The sequence below is a fragment of the Numenius arquata genome, chromosome 8 (genome assembly GCF_964106895.1).
Source record: "Numenius arquata chromosome 8, bNumArq3.hap1.1, whole genome shotgun sequence".
Classification (NCBI taxonomy): domain Eukaryota; kingdom Metazoa; phylum Chordata; class Aves; order Charadriiformes; family Scolopacidae; genus Numenius; species Numenius arquata.
In genome coordinates, this window is record NC_133583.1 from 19,062,908 (window position 1) to 19,082,273 (window position 19,366).

At 52.7% G+C, this 19,366-nt stretch overlaps 3 protein-coding genes across 3 annotated transcripts in view; 2 read left to right on the plus strand and 1 right to left on the minus strand.

Annotated features, from left to right (window-relative positions):
* The first annotated feature begins 2,265 nt into the window (after positions 1-2,265).
* On the plus strand, positions 2,266-6,861 carry MANF (mesencephalic astrocyte derived neurotrophic factor). Its single transcript, XM_074152406.1, has 4 exons — positions 2,266-2,454; positions 4,486-4,613; positions 5,194-5,335; positions 6,477-6,861. The coding sequence occupies exons 1-4, from the start codon at positions 2,367-2,369 to the stop codon at positions 6,659-6,661; spliced, it is 543 nt and encodes a 180-aa protein (XP_074008507.1). The 5' UTR covers positions 2,266-2,366; the 3' UTR covers positions 6,662-6,861.
* A 383-nt stretch (positions 6,862-7,244) lies between these two features.
* Positions 7,245-10,771, plus strand: RBM15B (RNA binding motif protein 15B). Its single transcript, XM_074152236.1, has one exon. It carries the CDS (start codon positions 7,245-7,247, stop codon positions 10,011-10,013), a length of 2,769 nt encoding a protein of 922 aa, XP_074008337.1. The 3' UTR covers positions 10,014-10,771.
* A 5,245-nt stretch (positions 10,772-16,016) lies between these two features.
* The window catches only part of DCAF1 (DDB1 and CUL4 associated factor 1), a 48,343-nt gene continuing 44,993 nt past the window's right edge, over positions 16,017-19,366 (minus strand). Inside the window, exon 23 of the mRNA XM_074151899.1 lies at positions 16,017-17,025. Coding sequence (XP_074008000.1) covers positions 16,967-17,025 — 59 coding nt within the window. The 3' untranslated portion in view covers positions 16,017-16,966. The remainder of the gene's footprint in view (positions 17,026-19,366) is intronic.

A 19,366-nucleotide genomic window follows, 5' to 3' on the forward strand; every position in this document is an offset into this window, starting at 1 on the left:
TGGCCAAGTGGTCCCGAACCTGGTCCTCCTCTACTGGAGGAAAAACTTCCTCTCTCCATACCCTCCCCCTGGCCTCCAAGGCCAGAGGTTCATGAGGGGCAGCCTTAGCAGTGAAGACTGAAGAAGGCATTCAGCAACTCTGCCTTCTCCGTGTCTTCCACCACTAGGGTGCCCATCTCATTCCTCAGTGGGCCCACATTATCCCTAATCTTCCTTTTTCTGTTTACATACTGGAAAAAACCCTTTTTGTTGTTCTTAACTGTAGTGGCCAAGATGAGTTCACCTTGAGCCTTGGCCCTTCTAATTTTCCCCCTGCATATCTTCACTGCTTCCTGGTATTTCTCCTTGCCTACCAGGCCCTTTTTCCAAAGATCATAAACCTTCTTTTTGTTCCTGAGCTCCAGCCAAAGCTCTCTATTTAGCCAGGCTGGTCTTCTTCCCTTCCTGCTTGATTTTTGGGACTTGGGTATGGCTCTTTCCTGCGCTTTTAAGAGTGCCTCCTTGAAGTGCGACCAGCCTTCCTGGGCACCTTTGCCCTTCAGGACTGTCTCCCAAGGGACACTTTCAACCATGCTCCTGAAGAGGCCAAAGTCTGCCCTTCGGAAGTCCAACATGGCAGTTTTGCTGGCCCCTCGCCTTGCTTCAGCAAGAATTGAAAATTTTATCATTTCATGATCACTCTGTCCAAGACGACCTCCAACGTTTACATCCCCCACAAGACCTTCTGAATTAACTATCAGCAGGTCCAGTATGGCACTTTCCCTAGTCGGTTCCCTCACCAGCTGTGATCTAGAAAGGTGAAAAGATCTCTAGAAAAGATCTAGATCTCTAATGAGATCTAGAAAGGTGAAAAGCCACCTCTTCTATCTGATAAACACACGTGATGTATTCACACTGGCAAGATACAGCATCCTAATTACTGCTCACCTGCTACGCGACCTTTGCTGAACCAGGTTGCTCCTCCTCCCTTCCTCCCTCTCTCTCCTCATCAAGGCTTATCATTTGCAGCTGATGACCTGCAAGAAAAGTTAGACACTGAAAAATTCCCCATGTCTTTGCTTGGGGCAGGCACAACTAGGCTGCCCCGTTAAGTCTTCCTGCACCAAGAGAACCCACAAAGCTAAGATGGGCACTCCCCCACTGTAACACAGGGCTATATGACTTTGTCTCTACTTTCCTTTACTAGAATGATATCCTAGGACACGTACAGTTTAACATATAGGCTCTAATAGAAGAAATAATCAATAGGGTGCGCTACTTCCCCAACTAGCCTACAACTTCCAAAGGACTGAAGTTATAAATTCATAGAGTTGGGGATTGCTCAAGGCAGTTGCCAGCACATCCTGTGAGGGCTTTGGGAACAGATGGTGATAGGCACAGTAACTAGGATAGGAATTAAAAAATATATATTAAATTTTTTTTTTTCCTTGGCTATACAAAAAAAAGCCAGAAAGAAGCCACTCACTAGCTGTTAACTTAACCACTCAGCTTTCAGCCGTCCCACCTCGAAGAATTGAGGCCTTGTAACTCACAGGGTTCACCAGGCCTGGAATCACCAAAACCCACCCACTTTATCACCACCAAATCACCAAAAACCACCCACTTTATCAGTGTCGACGCTAAGGCTGAGAAGCCGGTCCCTGCCGCCCCCGATCCACCGCCCCTCACAGGAGTCAGGCCACCCACCATGGCCGCCCACCCAGGCGGCTCCTCCTCTGCCCTGCCACGCTCCCTCCCGCGGCCTCTCGCCACACACCCTCGGCCCACGAGGAACCCAGAAAAGCACAACGGCCTGAAGCTCCCATGGGCACCAAACCCCACGCTGCCCGACGGCCTCGGGCCGTCTCCTCAGCCTCACCTCAGCGCGCCCCAAACCGCCACCCTGTCACAGCCACCAGGCGAAGGGACATCCCGCGCTGCCCGCCTACTCCCGGCGCCCATCCTGGGCAGCCGTAGCCCTACGGGCGCCGCTCAGCACAGCCCCAAGGCAGCTACTGACGGCGAGCGACGGCAGAGCCGTGCTCGCCGCGCCCCTCAGCCGCAGGTGTGAGAATCTGCCCCTTTGGAAAATGGCGCCCGCAGGCAACCCTTAGGAAGCGCACGAGGAGGTTTTTCCCTTAACAAAAATGGCGGCGAAGGGAGGCGGGGAAACTCGCGTTCCACCGCCTCCCCCAATCAGCGGCCGCCAACTCTCCCGTGGAGGTAGCAGAACGGCCAATGGGAGGGGGCAGCGTGGAAGCCGGGCGAGGAGCGGGCCAATGGGGCGAGAGCGGCGGCGGAGTGGGGGGGAAGCCGGCGGCGCGGGGGTGGCGGTGCCGGTGCCGGTGCGGCGGGCGCAGTGAGCGCGGGCTGCCGAGCGAGGCGGGATGCGGGCGGCCCACGGGCTCTGGGCGGCGCTGGCCCTGCTCCTGCTGCCGGCCGGCAGCCGGGCCCTGCGCGACGGGGAGTGCGAGGGTGAGTGGGGCCGGGCCGGAGGGGGGGCGGGCCCGGCCGGGCTGGCGGCCCCCGGGCCCGGTGAGGTGAGGCGAGGCGAGGTGAAGCGAGGTGAGGCGAGGCGAGGCCGCCGCCTGCCGCAGCCCGGCCCGCTCGCTGGTGTGAGGGATCGGGGGGGCCGGGCCGGGCCGAGCCGGCGGGAGCGGTTCCTCCCGCGTCAGGAAAGTCTCCGAAGTCCGCCGAAGTGCCGGCAGGCCGGGCCGGGAGCGCTGCCCGGGTGCCGTTGGCAGGCGGAGCAGCTCGGGGAGGAACAGCGCCGGTCCCGGGAGGCGCGGGCGGGGCCGCCTGCCGGGCCCCTCTCCCCCGGGACTCCCCGGGGGTGCTGCAGCCGGTAATGCCTAAAACCAGGGGCGGCGTTCAGCGGATCTGAAACACAGCGGGCGCTGTACCTACCACCTGAACACCGCACCCCCGGGTGGGGGCCGTTTAGCCGCACGGCGGATTACACCGCTCTCGGTCCGGAACAGATTCCCCGGGTGAAGCAGGAAAAAACTTGAGGTGGGGCTGTAGGAGCCGGTCGGGAGTTTGCGGAGCTAACGCTCACCCCTTCCCCTTGGCAAGGGGAGGGAGCGCAGTACATCAGGACTTTAGGTACTAGGTGGGAAACTTGTTTCTGCTGTGGCCGTCGGTCCCGCTGCCTGCACCCTCTCTATTCTTTCCAAAGGTTTTCACTTCCAAACAGCGCACAGTGGACATCAGTGTGTGTCTGTCACTGGGGACAAACTGATGTGAGGTACATCATGCTGTTGTATGCATACCAAAAAATGTTTTCCTGTATGGCCCGGCTGATAATTACTTCTAGTCTTAAATTGAGAGTAAGTTTCTACTTGTTCTTGTGACGGTCATACTCGGTCTCCTGTATTTGCCCATTTCCTGTGCCGTAGCTCCTGTTCAGAGTTAAATACCAGTTGCTAATGACAATAATATTTGCCCATCCCTTCCTGTTGGGGTAAACAAATCACATCAAAGACATAACTTGTGCCTTTCCCCTAGAGGCAGGCCAGTGCCTGGCACTTGTCACTCACCTGGGAAGTCGTGAGAATCCACAGGTCCCGCTGCAGGAACTGGTGGGGTCGCAGAGCTCTCCGTCCAGGCGATGCCGATGTTCGCAGGCGAGTTGTGCGAGCAGCAGAATGAGCGAAATCTGACACTGGGCCGACTGGCAGTGTCCCCCCTCGGTCACACAGACCCTGCGTGCCATTGTCAAGGTAGCCGTCGGCCCTCCTCCCCAGCGAGGCACAGCGGGTATGCTGGGCTGAGTCTGGAGCTGACTGCTGCCGAAGGGAAAGCGCAAGGACTTAGTTGTACCTGCCCTCCCCACGGGCAGGGACTCGGATCTGTCCTCTCAACTGCACTTGTGGGAGTTCCGTTATCTTTAAGACTCTTCCCTTTTTCAATCTGAAGCCAATTCAGAAGCGTGTGGGAATGAAGAGAGGAGAAAAGTGCCAAGTGGAGAGAGCGTGTGATCACATTTCTTTCTTTTTCTCTTGGAAATAACTTGCCCACGAACTGAACCAACTTGCTAACGGGTGATACTGTGTTACTAAAAACACCACACCTGGAGTCTGTAACAGGATTCTGTAGCGAGAGTTGGTTTTCAATCAGAACTGGTTTTGAAGGCTGTGGTCTCACAAATTGCTTCCCAAAGCAGCAAGAATAAGACAGAAAACTTAAGTTTACCTTTTTGCATAGGCACCGCTTTGTGTTGTGTCCCTCATCTGAATCCTGCTGCTCGCTCAGGACAGTGGACAGAAGGCACTGGACACGTCCATGGATCTGTTTTCTCAGATCGTCCAAAACCCACCAAAAATAGCGGGGCATATTGTTGATTTATGTGTGCTCTGAAAGACTTAACTGAAATGTGTGTGAAGTCATGGATTGCTAATGCAGCTTCTGGAAGTTCTGTTCTCCAAATCCCTTATTCTGTTTCCCTCTAAGAGCTGCCACGAGCTTACTGCAGTGGCAGATAACTCCATCCATCTTCCCTTCCAGTGTGTGTCACGTTCCTGGGAAGGTTCTACCAGAGCCTAAAGGACAACGATGTTGAGTTCACACCTGCCAGTATTGAAAAGGAGCTCTTGAAATCCTGCAAAGAAGCAAAAGGCAAAGAGAACCGCCTGGTAAGTAGTAGTAGTATTGATACTCGCCTCTTGAGGGAATACGTTGTAGAATACTTGGCAAACAAGGGGAAACTAGTGCTTCTGAGTTTGTACACTATGGCTTCCGGGAGTGTTATTCCTAGCTCTGTGGCTACACTTGGTCCCGTATATTTTTTTTTATCAGATAAGACTTGAGGAGTTCAATCTCTTCACCCTAGGGAAAAAAAAAAAAAAAAAGACTGTCAACAGACATCTTACTGGCTGACCTTGTTTCTCCCTCTTACTGAAGTGCTGGGGATTACAAAGCTTTTATTGCTGTCCCTTAAACTGTATTTGGGGTGCTATATACGCTGTTAAAATATTTATGCTTTTCGGCTGTTTAGATGAAAGCTAAATAAAAGAAAACTAAATTGCCCTTACTAAACTGGAATGAAGAGCCCCAAGGAAAAGGCCCTGAACTCTCCCTAAGAAGAGAACTACAGAGAGACACCATCAGAAATGCAGAGGGGGAACCCCTCAGGAAGTCTTTCTCCTTGAACGAAGAAGACTTTTTAGAAGTGTTTTTCCATGCGTCTCCACCTCATTCTTTTCTTCCTTCTAGTGCTATTATGTTGGGGCCACAAGTGATGCAGCCACTAAAATCATTAACGAGGTATCAAAGCCAATGAGTCATCACATCCCAGTGGAAAAGATCTGTGAGAAACTAAAGAAGAAAGACAGTCAGATCTGTGAACTAAAATACGGTGAGTTGCCGGCATAAGAGGACATGCCCATGCTTTTCTGGGGTGTGGATCATTTGGGGTAAAACAGCATGCTAAAACTCCTCAGTCCTAAGTTCTGTAGCAAGGTCACTAGACAAATTAGGTTGCACAACCTGGGTTGCTCTCCATAAACATCCTAGAGAGTTTTATGGAGATGCTCAAGTACGATTTGTTGTCTACTAACCCTTTTTAGCTCCTGCAGAGCCACTGGTCTGCCTTGAAGTAACTAACTCCCAGGCATACTGGCATTACTGCGCTCACATCACTATTTGGAGTATCTTATTTAGGAGAGCCTGCAGTAAAGCTCATCGTGGGGAGCAGCCAAGTGTGCCCTGTGGCCTGGGATGATGTCTCACACGCAGGGTTCGAGCCCTTAGCTAAGCTCTGTAGTCCTCGCTGCTCTTACGTTTGCCAGGAGCAGGCTGATAAACACTTCTTTCTCACCTCCTCCAGTGCCTGCTCAGAGCATTCAGCACTCTGTTTCTTACCACCTTCCTTGAACTCTCGCGTTCCTAGATGACTTACTCTTCCTGAAAAAACTGATCTGAAGAACAGTCTTGGAAATAACCTCCTCCTGACTGCTCTCCTCTGTCTCTGCCCCCACATTCCCCAGAGACACCCCTTGGATTGTGGGTCTTTATACTTCTCGTTTCTCACACTAATGTCCTGTTGCTTCCTAAAAAGCCTTTTGTTGTTGTCACTTGTTATCTCTCCTCTGACATCACTCTGCTGCCTTTTATTTATCCAGTGGAAGAGAGAACTGAAGTATTGCTGTTGATGTAATAAAGGAGGTTTCAGGGCTGTTTGTGGATCTCCTACATCTAAGCTGCAACCAAGCTTTCTGGTTTCTACTAACGACTTTTAGTGTTTTAAACCTTATCTGCTGTCAAAAGCCTAACTTAGACGGTCCTTCCACCCTCCGGGAGCCCGGCACCTCTCATCCCTCGCCTGTTTTGGCTTCCTGGCCTCCTGTGTGGGTCTCAGCAGCCGCCGCCGGACCCCTCACGGCCGGGCTCCCCCCCTCTCTTTGCCCCCCCCCGAGGCGGAGGGGGGTGCGGGGGGGTGGGGGGGGGGCGTGTGCGATGCTGAGCCCGGCTCTGCTCTCCCCCCGCTATCCCCGCAGACAAACAGATCGACCTGAGCACCGCCGACCTGCGCAAGCTGCGCGTCAAGGAGCTGCGGCGGATCCTGGACGACTGGGGGGAGGCCTGCAAGGGCTGCGCCGAGAAATCCGACTTCATCCGACGCATCCACGAACTGATGCCCAAGTACGCGCCGCGGGCCGCCGGCGCCCGGGCGGATCTCTGAGGGTTGGGGAGGAGGAGGAGGCGGGGGGGGGCCACCGGGACCGGAGGGGAACCACCGGGGCCGGGCCGGGCCGGGCGCTGAGGCGGGGCCCGGCGCTGAGGCGGCCGAGGCGTGCGCGCGTGCGCCCCGCGGCGGCAGCGGGAGCTGAGGCGGCGCGCGCTGTACGCGACGTTCATTAAAGTACAACGGTTTCTACCGGGCGGACGCGTGACGTGTGACGTGATTGCGTCGTCGTTTCGTCCCCTCCGTCCGTCCCCCCTCCCATCCCCGACCCCTCACGTTCCCCTCAGGCCTCTCCCGCTCCCCTCACCACGGAGTTGGGGGGGGGGGGGGAGGAGCGGGGTTCTGCCCGGCGCGCGCCGCCTCGCTATTGGCCGCCCCGCCGTCACGTGCGGGCGGGAGGCGCTGCGGCGTCACGTCGCTTGTGCGGGCGCCATCGCGCCCCTGACGCCGCCATGCGGCGGGGGCGCGGGGCGATGACGTAGGGCCCGCGCGGCGCGGCGGCCGGAGCCGCCTTCGTTCCCTTTTGTCCAAGATGGCGGCGGCCGCCGGAGGCGTCTCCTGAGCCGCGGGCCCCGGCGCCATGAAGCGGGGCAGCGAACGGGACTCCAGCCCGCCGGGGGCTGGGGGAGGCCGCGCCGCCGCCGCCGCCAAGCGGCCCCGGGAACGCGAACGCGAGAGCAGCAGCCGGCGCGGCCCGCACCGCAGCTCGGGCGCCTCCCGCAGCAGCCGGGACAAGTCCACGCCCGGCGGCGGCGGCGGCGGCACCACCACCAGCGGCGGCACCACCAGCGGAGGCAGCGGCGGAGGCGGCTCCAGCTCCCGCAGCCACCGCGGCGATGAGCGCGCCGGCGGCGGCGGCGACTCGAACCACCGCCCGGCGGGGAGCGGCTCGGCCTCGGCCGCCCGCGGCGGCAGCCAGGCCGCCCCCTCCTCCTCCTCTTCCTCCTCCTCCTCCTCGTCCCGGGCCCTCGGCGTGCCCAAGGCCAAGGCCCTGCCGGGCGCCGTGGTGGCCCCCTCGCTGCTGCTGGCCGGGCCGCCGCCGGGCGCCGCGCCCTCCCTGCTGCTGGCGCCGCTGGGGGGCTCGGCGGGCCTGACCGGGGAGCCGCCCGGCTCCTGTGAGTACAAGACGCTGCTGGTGAGCGGGCTGAGCGCGGCCCTGCCCGACCAGCTGCTGGAGGACGGCCTGTTCCGCCTCTTCCAGCGCTTCGCGGGGGGGGGAGCCGGGGACATCAGTGTCAAACTCTCCCACACGCCCGAGCTCGGCCGCGTCGCCTACGTCAACTTCCGACACCCCGGGGATGCCCGCGACGCCCGCCGGCACGCCCGGGCCCGACAGCTGCTCCTCTACGATCGGCCGCTCAAGGTGGAGCCGGTCTATCTGCGCGGGGGCCGGAGGAGCCGCACGCCGCCCCCCGCGCCCTCTCCGGAGCCCCTGGGGTACCTGCCGCCCATCCACAGCACCTACCAGTACAAGCAGAGATCGCTCTCTCCTGTCACCAGCCCCTTGCTGCGGGAGCCGCGGCCCAGGCACGCTCACGCCGCTGCAGCCGCCTTCGCTTTGGAAGCAGCTGCCATCGGGCTCTCCCGGGAGCGGGAGAGGGCCCTGGATTACTACGGGCTGTATGACGAGCGCGGCCGCCCTTACAGTTATCCCATCGTGGCTGAAGAAGACCTGATGCCGGAGGATGATCAAAGAGCAACCCGCAACCTCTTCATTGGCAACCTGGACCACAATGTGTCGGAGGTGGAGCTGAGGCGCGCCTTTGAGAAGTACGGCATCATCGAAGAAGTGGTGATCAAGCGGCCTGCCCGGGGCCAAGGCGGGGCTTACGCTTTCCTCAAGTTCCAGAACTTGGACATGGCGCATCGGGCCAAGGTTGCCATGTCAGGCCGCGTTGTCGGCAGGAACCCTATCAAAATTGGCTACGGGAAAGCCAACCCTACTACCAGGCTGTGGGTGGGTGGTCTTGGTCCCAGTACTTCCTTGGCTGCCCTGGCGAGGGAGTTCGACCGCTTCGGCAGCATCAGGACTATTGACTACGTGAAGGGAGACAGCTTCGCATATATCCAGTACGAAAGCTTGGACGCTGCCCAGGCGGCCTGCGCGCAGATGAGGGGCTTTCCTTTGGGTGGACCGGAGAGGAGACTCCGAGTGGATTTTGCCAAAGCAGAAGAGACGAGATACCCGCAGCAGTACCAGCCGGCACCGCTCCCCGTGCACTACGAACTGCTAGCTGATGGGTACAGCAGACACAGAAGCCTGGAGCAAGACTTGAGGGTGCGAGATAGGACTCCTCCGCATCTCCTGTACTCGGACAGAGACAGGAGCTTTGCAGAGGCAGACTGGGCCAGCCCTGCCAAAACCGCTGAACGCAGAAACAACTTGGAAAGCTACAGCCGATCGGTGCGTAGCCGGAGCGGAGAGCGCTGGGCCAGCGACAGCGATCGCGGCGTGCCCAAACCGTGGGAAGAGAGGCGGAAACGCCGGAGTCTTTCCAGCGACCGCGGGAGGACTACTCACTCGCCTTACGAGGACAGAAGCAGGACAAAGGCCAGTGGGCCAGCTTTAGACCGCAGCCCAGAGAGGGCTCGCAAGGAGAACCACACTACAGAATCCGGAGCCGAGAAAGAGCAGAGTAACTCCCTTCAGAACAATCGTCACGCGACTGAGGAGAAACCCCATCGTGAGGCATCCGATGCTCCCCAGCCTAAAAAAAGGGACAGCGAACGCAATCATCGAACTGGTGAATCGGAATCAAAAACTCACGAGGAGCCAAAATCTGAGACCAAAAAGCTAAAGAATTTATCGGAATACGCTCAGACACTGCAGCTTGCTTGGAACGGGCTTCTTGTGCTAAAAAACAGCTGCTTCCCCACCTCTATGCACATCCTGGAGGGAGACCTGGGTGTCATCAACGGACTCCTTAAAGATCATTCATCTGGCGGGAAGTTAACGCAGCTCAAAATCGCGCAGAGACTTCGGCTCGACCAGCCCAAGCTGGATGAAGTAACTCGCCGTATCAAACAAGGCAGCCCCAACGGCTACGCTGTGCTCCTGGCGACCCAATCCGCCCCGGCAGGGGCAGGGGCTGAGGGGACCTTCCCTGTCGTGGAGCCCGGCTTGCAGCGACGGCTTCTCAGGAATCTGGTCTCCTACTTGAAACAGAAGCAGGCTGCTGGGGTTATCAGCCTGCCCGTGGGAGGGGCGAAGGGCAGAGACAGCACAGGCATGCTTTACGCGTTCCCTCCCTGTGAATTCTCTCAGCAGTACCTCCAGTCAGCACTAAGGACATTGGGAAAGTTAGAAGAAGAACATATGGTGATAGTTATAGTCAAAGACACTGCCTAGCCCACACTGTCTCTTCAAATTCCATGTTTTCTTTGTGTGTCACACAACCCAGTTGTTTTTAAGGCTGATCATTTTGGTGGAGGCTCAAAACACCTCGACCAAAGTGGTAAGATTTTTAGTTTCTAATTAATTTTAATACCATTTAAATAGAGCCCATTTTATTCGTTTTTAATATGTGACACTGTCCGCTGTTGTTCTGTATTTTTATTTTTTAACTGTATGAAAAGTTGTCAGTAAAGCCTTGTTCACTGATGGATTTCTAAACTTGTGCGGTATCCTAGTTTTTATGGCCCGGGAAGGGCTGGTTCCCTGCACTGTCAGGAGCTGGAAGGTGATGGTCCCAACCCATTTCAGTTTCTCAAGCCCCAGCCTCCTGCAGCTCCTCCGTCTCTTTATACATGTCCTGCAAGGTGGGAGGGGGAAGGGGAGGGCTGTTCTTTGTGCTGTAGGAGAGACTGAAAAGTTGGTTCTGTATCTTTTTTTTTTTTTAATTTTTTTTTTTTTTTGTCCTGTTTGCTTTTGATTGCATAAATTTTGAGTCTGGATGCTGTTGAGTCTCTATTTGAGGACAGAAGCTTCCCAGGAAGCCAGCTACCAGGGAAGCAAACCCTGATCAAGAATAGAAGTGGGTTTTACGCAGAGGAAAAAATAATACAGTTAATACTCGGTGAAAGGTTTGCTACTGCGGAATCAACTCTGTATTCAATTCTGTGAGGTTCGAGAGCACCCGATAACGCGTCTCAGTCAGACAGAAGTTCCTGGGTAAAAAAAAAAAAAAAAAAAAAGAAAAGAGGAAAAGAGGCTTGACATTCCCAGTTTTCATAAAAGGAAAAAAAAAAAAAAAGCAGGAGAAAAAAAATAATAATTTAAGGGCAAACCCTCTTGGGGCTATAGTAGATGTAGACAAGCAAGAAAAAAGGGCACAAAGGTTTTGGTGAACTGTAGGTGCCCATTTGCATAGTTGATCCTGTTGCATTATCTGAAATCCTTTATTGAAAGAAAAGACAAACAGCAAACTGGTTTGTTTTTTTTTTTCCCTAAAGTTGAAGTTTATTTGCAGGCTTACCAAAAAAAAAAAAAAAGAGATAAACATGCCTGGCTGTCTGAAAAACGTGTCATGTTACCGCAAGTAACCTGTCTATGACTGTAGGAAACTCTGGAGATCAAAATTTGAAGTTTAGGATGGGATGGTTCCATCACCTTTTCTATCTGTGGTATGAGACAGCTGTTCAGGAGAGAAGCATCTGCACCTCTGGTGGCTCAGCGATGGACGGACGCGGGACCTAGTCCAAATTTGGGTTAAAAGCCACACTGTTCAGTTTGGGGATATTTTTACTTTTTAAAATGATGCCTGTAGATTTTAGGAGTCTTACAGAAAATTGCGTGGGATTAAAAACACTACATTTTAAAAAAGTTTCTTTAAATTTCCAGGTTGGGTTTTGTTGTTGGTTGTTGTTGTTTTGGTGGGAAGCAAGTGAACAAAGTCCTGGGAGAAGCAGAGTCTTTCTTGCACCAGTCTCTGTGACCAAGCCGAGTCGCTTGCTGCCGGCTGCCAAAGGCCCTTTTAAAACTGTGCTCTCAGGTATGATCGGTATCAAAACCCGTATAGCAGGGAGCATAACTCAGTCTAATGATGCTTTTATTATTTTTTTCTATTTTTTTAACCCTGCAGTTTCACAGTAGGGACATCGTCAGCTGATGATGTACGAGCGGTTGCTTAATTTAATAATGCCTTGATATCAACAAGTAGGGTTGGTTTGTTGAGTTGTTTTTTTTTTTTTTCTTTTTTAACATTTAATACTGTGATGATATTAAAAGTCAATCTGATGAGTTAGTGTGATCACAAGGGGGTTAGTGTTTCACTTGATGATGCATCTTCTGTACCCCAGAAAACGTAATTCTGTCCATAAGGGCCCGAGTGCAGCTCCAAGGCCACGGAGGGGTTTGTCCGGGCTGGTTCAGCAGGAGGGGAGCCGGCCGGGCTGCTGGGAGCACAGGGCTCCAGGAGAGCCAGCCCAGGCTGGGGGAGCAGAGGAGCAACTCTGTGGCTCCCAGCAGCCGGGCCGTATCTCCAGGCTCGCTGCAGCGGGCACAGGAGGGACCCTGCCAGGACACCACAGCGCAGGGGAGCTGGGCTGCCCCCGGTTTTACACGGTTACAGGGACGCCGACGTTTCACCTTGTGACGGAGTCCCCCGATGCTGTTGTGATGTAGACAGTGCCAAATGTCAACAATTGTAACCGTTAAGTGTTATCTGAAACCAAGTGCTATTAAATACCCCTTATGGCCAGAGTCATAGAGTGATTAGAGCTTTTTGTCAGAGTATCCTACGTGTTGGGGGTGTCCGAGGCAGAGCGCGTGGTGCTGCGGTAACAAACGCCTGGCCGGCTTCTTGCTGGCAGGGGGCTGTAGCCCGTGCTGCTGTGGAGCAGCCTCGTGTGGGTCTGTGTGTGTGTACGTGTGTGTGTGTACGTGTGTGTGTGTACGTGTTATGGCGTGCAAATGTGAGGAATCGGAAGGAAAAGAATCACGATAAAAGCTGCAGCTGCCTGATGGCAAAGGCAGGGAAGCATTAGAAGTACCCCCGTCTCCCACTTTCCTTTTGAGACAAGTAAATAATAAAATAGGGTGGGGTGGGGTTTTTGGGGTTTTTTTTGGAAGAGAAACATCGTCATGCTTTGGGTTGGGTAAGATTTTTAATGGTGGGGTTTCTGTTCCTAGTGAGGCAGCTGAGAGTTGTGAGCATGTGTGCGTGAATGGAGGCCCACCAAACCTCCCTCCTGCAAACAGATTACCAGGTGGAAATGAGAAATCAGAGAGTTTAATCAGAGAGAGTCCTGGAAAAACATCTGGGAGAGAAGCAGCGTCAGCCCTCTAACCTGATGACCTGAGCCTTCCCAGCTGCCCAGCGCGTGAGTGAGCCACAGCCAGCGCTTGAGGAGGCAGACCGTGCTGAGGCCGAAGGCTCCTCTCTGCCATCCCATCCCCTCACACATGCATCCTGGCTGGTTCCATGAGAAACAGGCCTGGAAAAGGGGAGATGATAGAGAGTGACAGCAAAATAACGCTGCAAAGCTTGGCCCTTAAACGGGGATGGGACACAGTTCTGGGGAGAAGATAGACAGTGGGGGGGATGGAACACCACAGCCCTCGTTGGGAGGGCCAAGACACTCGTTGATGCTGGGAATGGTGGGTAGGACAGCGCTGGGGGATTGTTTGGGGACGGGTGTCTTTCAGCCCGCTACAGCAGTAGCATTAAGGTCATTGCGGCAGGGTAATGGTCTCTATCTCTTTGAGGGTGACCTGAAACTCAAAGCGGGACCAGGGTGTGGGATGGTGTATTTGCTGCTCTGAGAGCATTAGTATTTAGACCGAGTTGCTCCTTTTTTTCTTTTTTTTTTTTTTTTTCCCTTTTAAACACCCTTTGAGTAACTGTTCTGTCTTACAAAGCCTCTCTAACATCAGTGTTGGCTATCTTCACTACAACAGAGACAGGGACAAGAGGGCTGTCCCCAGGCTGTCCCCGGTGCCCACCAGTGCTGATGATCCCAGCATATCTTGATTACTACCCTTAGCTAACACACGGCTTAAACTCCTGACCGGCCCTGAGGTTTCTCCCTGCTCTCCAAGCCCTGGCCTACACCAGATTTTTTTTTTTAAGCCCCCCCCCCCCCTGCGCTGCAGGGACACAGACTCAGCCTCACAGGGTGCCGGGACGATGGTTACACAGCCTGCTCCACAGAGGGGTGCTGCAAACGTCCGTCCTGAGCAGTTACTCACGGTCCGGGCACAGAGGACCATGCGGATGCGGGGGCAACAGGATCATCTCTGCTCACATCACCAGAGGAAACACAGCATCCTTCCTGGAAAGGCTGCCCTCCATTGCAGAGAGAGGTAGGTATGTGTCTGAGCCAGCTGGCAGGACTTCTACATGCCTCTTCCACCCCCTAAGCCAAGGTCTGCAATGCCTGAATGGGAGAAGAAATTCACATCCACAACACAGGGTGTGTGTTCAGGAAGATTACAGGACTTTTTCCAAACACTATGCTTTTAAATAGATTGAATCATGATGCCAGGGGAAGAGGTGATTTTCCAAACGCTGAGATTTCCCCCATCCCAAGCAGATACAGAATTACAGCCCGACAAAAACAAAACAAGCCAACGAAAATCCCTGCTGAATCCCCATTTTGCACCCAGCCTGTTACAGCCACTTTATTCCCCAGCACTCTTAAATGATGCCCCAAAGGAATAAAAGGAGGTACCAGAGGGTGCAGGCAGCCCCCCCTGCGCTTGTGTATTTAACTTTGCCAGCTCTGCGATAAGCAGAGAGGCCGAGAGTCTGCCCCGGACAGGCAGAGGGGGCTCACTGGGCAGGCACTGGTGGGTGACCAGTCCCAGACAGGCAGAGGGGGCTCATTGGGCAGGCACTGGTGGGTGACCTGCAGGCTGCCTCCAAACCCACAGGCTAAAGCCCAAGGATGCTCCCTCTGGCTCTATTCAATCGCTGGGATAGGTGTGGGAGGGGAGGGATGGCACATATACTTACAGTGGCCCAGATTCAAGTCCAATTTATAAACGGGAGCTCCATCCGAGATGTTTTGGCTCTGTCTCACAAAACTAGTCGGTAAATGTCTCCGAGACAGCCAGGCCCAAAACAGCAACAGATGCAGCTGATTACAGCTGTGGTGTAACACCAGAAGAAGATACGGACATCTGGCACTGTATCTCTCTGTCATTAGTAGTTGAGTACACGCTTTATTTTTTTTTTATTTTTTTTCCTCTTCCTGAGCAGCACATTTTCTAAGGTAAAGTTGCATAAGATGTTTTTTGATAAGGCAGAGGCTGCTCCCGCAGCTGCTGGATGGCATATCTGATTTCCAATCTCCTCATTTAATCAGAATGCTGCTCCAATTGCTGGTCTTAAATGTGGTAGTAATCGCAACTCGTTCGTCTTTATCGACTCTGTAGGGTACAATTATCCATTATAAGTTGCAGCAGAACCTTTCTTTTTAATTATTAACAAGCAGCCCTGGTTAAGTGCATTAAGTACATGTGATGCTGGAGGGAAGAAAAAGTACCCCTTCTCTTGGTTAAAAAGAAAATCCTTCCTCTTCAAGCAGTGAAACCTTGAGCCTCAGTTGAAATGAGCACAGTTCTCGGTGGAAAACCTCCTGTAGTGTCAGGGAGTGAGAAGCCTCCAGCTCCCTGTTCTGCCTCAAATCCTAATCTGGAAGTGGCCAAAACAGAGAAAGGGTAGAAAGTTGAGCGGGTGTTACCTGAACATCTGGGAATAAACAGCACGTTTAACAGCCTCGTCCAAGGAAGCGACGAGCACACTTACTTACCTCCCAGTTCCGACTGACAGAACTACGCTGTGCACTTGTGGGCTGTACAGTCAAATCAAACACTCAACTGCAACTTTTTTTCATCCCCCTCTAAGGGAAGGGCCTCTTGTCATGTACAACCAGCAGCACCTCATTTGCCTTCTGCCAGGACAGCCACGAGGCAGCCTACAGAATGCCAAACCGCATGTGGATGAGGCTGCTCCCGCCTTCTGACTCGCACCACCGAGGTGCTGAGTTCCCTGCAGCTGAACCACAGCGTGCATCGTCTCCTGCACTGCCAAACAAAATCACAGCCCGGCATTAACAGCACCTTCCAGCTCCTGCAGGGCGCAGCGAGGACACACCGGCGCTGCCCACAGCCCCACTGAGAATCCAAAGCTGTCAGGCAAACCAACGTCACATTTGAACCCGGGGGCGCTGCGAAATGTGTCGTGCAGCGCTGGGACTCCCCGCGAGCGGAGTCTGCGCTCTCACAAATCTCAGCCCTTGTTTACTTTGCCCTTCCTTATTGCGGCCGGGCGCCAGCCACACTGGGCTGCTCTCCGGCTGAGCCCCGCGGGGGCACACAGCACCGCTTCTGCACGGGTGACAGAGGAATGCATGGCTACAATTCACAGCCATAAACAGAGACAGGGTTTGTATTTAATTTTTTAATAAATACACTTTACATTAAAGAAAAAAGGCCTTCAATTTGCAGTTTCCACACAGAGGGCAAGAGGGAGGGGGAAAAAAAAAAAAAAAAAGATTAAAAAACTTGAACCACAAAGGGCAGAGGGGAGAAAGAGGGTTCAAACTTCAATCCCAGATTCCCATGTCTTCAGGAATACCAGGCTCTGACTAGGCCAAGCCAGGATTTCAGCCTCCCACTACAGCTGGTATCACAGCGAGAATCCACTTTAAACAGCCTGTACTTTCAGTTAACAAACACCCCCAGGGTTCTTCCCTGGAGGACAAAAGCATCTGAAACACACTGGCGAACTAGCAGGTGTTAACACCTGTTGCTTTTTTTTCTTTAAAAATAAAATCATATTTAAAATAAAAATATTCTCACTCCTCAACAATATTAGAAACCATGATCCTCTTATTTCACTTAGTAGTTGCATAAAAATGCCTCTTCTTTTAATTTTAAACATTTTTTCTCCCCTGAACCTACCCCATGGTAACAAGGTACTACAGGAATACAAAGTTCATCCCCTCTTTACTAGAACACCTGCCTTTTTTTTGTTGGTTTTTTTTTTGTTTGTTTTATATAAAACTATTTCTGTTCTTTAGGAAAGAACTTTATACAAAGAAAATATATTGTGAAATATCTTCAGAAGTTTCCTTGAAGAGGAGAGTCATCTCAGCCTAAAATAAAAAATAAAAAAAAAAAAAAAAAAGGCAGAGAGAAAAGAGGCCTAACCCCAGGTCTCTTTATTGTACAGCCTCAGACTTAGCCACGAGCCTCAAACGGACTCAAACCAAGAGAGCGGATGGGCTGGAGTTCCTCAGGTTTTCCCAGGAGAAAAAAAGGTTGGGGTGCTCAGAATCGGTTTCCAATTTGGTCTCCGGTCTTCTGCTGGGAAGCAATGGTCTCCTCCTGCCAACACCCCGCCTGGCAGTCACTCCTCACTCATTCAGAGACAGGATTATGTCGTCCTCCAGGTCAGAGTTATCCGAGCTGTCGGCTGAAAAGGAGACATGTAGGTTATGTTTGGTTTGTGGGAGAACACAGCTGCCAGGGCTGCTAAGCAAGGCAATGCATTCGTAGTTACAGGAGATGGCCACCACCTGCCTGAGACCAGCAACCCCCCAGCAGTGACGGAGGCAGCTAGCACCATTAGTGCATTTCAAATCCATCAAAAGCAGTTAGCAAATCTGCACCAGAGCTTTCCTTCCCTGGTTAAAACAGAGGGTCAAGAGGAGAGCAGCTTTAGCAACTGCAGTTTCCATCAGCTGGCAGGCTGTTTCCCCCATGATAAGCTGGGGAGAAGGACACCAGCAGTAAGTTACCTGCACAACTTACATCTAAGTGCAACACCTCTTCATGGGGGGGCTGGACAAATCTGGCAGTCATTTCTCACAGCTGCTCATGGAAAGCAAGCTTGGCAGTTCCACCAACCCGATGTGGTGAAACATGGCCTCTGTATAATGTGTGTGGGGGTAATTCATTACGCAGTCAGACCCAGACTTTCTCAGTATTAGGTTCTCATTGGCCTGTCGCTCCCCTCCGCACAGCACAGCGGGAGACCTCCCCACGGAGGGGGAAGCAATCTACACGCTCACAACTAGAACCTTCCTCCAGCAACCCAAAGCTTTCCGCAATGAATCTAACTACATGGCACTCGTTAAAGGTGACCTGAAAATTGTGCTTTTCCTGGTTTTCTTCGTTGTGGCACAGAATGAAGACACAAAAGGATTTGCCAGAAGCAGTCACACACACACATTTGCTTTTTATCTTATGTTTTAAGATCTCTCTTCCCTCGGTTGTGCAAGAGGGAAGTGGTAGCAGCTCTGGCAGCAAGAGGTCTCCTGCCTTACCTTAGAGGTGACGTTGGTTCTTTTTCTTAATATGAATTCATTGGATGCTGCAGTTAACTAGGTGTTAAAAATAGTTAAAAAAACAAACAAAAAAAAGACACCAAGACTTCCTCTTAGCCTTCTCAGTTATACTGGATCTCTAAAATGCCTGTCAAGGTAAGCGAGGCCTTCTGGAAGGTTCACCCCTTCTCAGATGCTTTCCTTAGGAAAAGAAAAAAATCACAGGCAAGCAGCAGAGGGTACAAAAACCCTTTCCCCCAACCCTCCTCCCTGAAGATCAGCCAGCTGCCCTTCCACTGTGATCTGAAGGGTCATCAGTGCTCCCAGAACAGCTACAGCCATGTAAAGGGACTGGCAAAACACCAGCTGGTGCTGCAGCAGCTACACTTACGCAGTAAAGGGAAAGCAGCACAAGCGAAATAACAATCCAGAAACTCTGGAGAAGAGGGGCTGAGAAAGCTGTTGGTTTTTTTGTTGTTTTTTTAAACACCAGAGGAAAACCAGAGGAAAGGGATCTCCTAACTCTTTTTTCTCCAGTCTACCATGCAACCTTCCAATTTTGAGGTCTATGTCTATAAGTAAACCTGATTGCAGTTAACTGCTTGGCAGAAGCTTAAAGACCTGCCTGGAAGTTGCCATTTTCGATTATGGAAGAAAAGAGGAAACGAGTCAGCCATGCTGCTGGTGAGAATTCCATATGTTTCTTCCACCCTATGTTACACATGCATTTCAATAAGGACACCCCACTGGCCCAGGAACAAGCTCTTGAAAGATCTGCAAAATGCATAAACTGCTTTGGATAAGACAGATCCACCCTCCCCAAGGTGGCAACAAAGGAAGAGGAAGACCAATTGATACTGAAAAGGTTCTCCATGGATTATCATTGAAAAGGAAATAAAACCTCTTTTAAAGCACAAAGAACCAAAGCCACTCACTCCCCTGGTTCAACTGTTCTTTGAAGCACACCCACTGCTATGGTATGGAGATTCATCCAGAGTACAGCAAGGGTCTGCAGTAGGAAGGACTCTAAATACGTCACCCTGCCTCAGATCTGCACTTTGCAACAGTGTCAGTGCCCTTACAACTTTTAATTCTGGAACACAGCATCAGCAAATTAGAGGGGGAAATTTTAATCGCTCTTGCTGCATGAGAAACAGAAGCAAGCCAGTTGAAGTCACAGAGAAGAAGCCACAGAACCCTACTCATCAAACCCCGTGCAAGGACCATGCATACATCAGCCTGGCAAAGCTGCAGTCCCTACTTTAAGTTCCCAAAGATGCTGCCAAGCAACCCAACAGCCCCAGGACGGGCTGGCAGTAGCTCCACAGTGACACCAGATCAAAGTTCAAATCAAGTGGTTCTGTCCATAAACACTGTACAGATGTGGCCATTTCATAATACACAGCGCTCCACACTTGAAATAACTAAATGTCAAGTAGCACCTAGTTTTGTTACAGGAATAGTTATTGGAATGGCCTGAACTTCCCT

Excerpts from the sequence above, each read along its gene's own strand:
- MANF (XM_074152406.1), top strand. The coding sequence starts at position 2,367 with ATGCGGGCGGCCCACGGGCTCTGGGCGGCGCTGGCCCTGCTCCTGCTG. Across the intron at positions 2,455-4,485 it reads GCGCGACGGGGAGTGCGAGG|TGTGTGTCACGTTCCTGGGA; the intron begins GTGAGTGGGGCC and ends CTTCCCTTCCAG. Across the intron at positions 4,614-5,193 it reads AAGGCAAAGAGAACCGCCTG|TGCTATTATGTTGGGGCCAC; the intron begins GTAAGTAGTAGT and ends TCTTCCTTCTAG.
- RBM15B (XM_074152236.1), top strand. The coding sequence starts at position 7,245 with ATGAAGCGGGGCAGCGAACGGGACTCCAGCCCGCCGGGGGCTGGGGGA.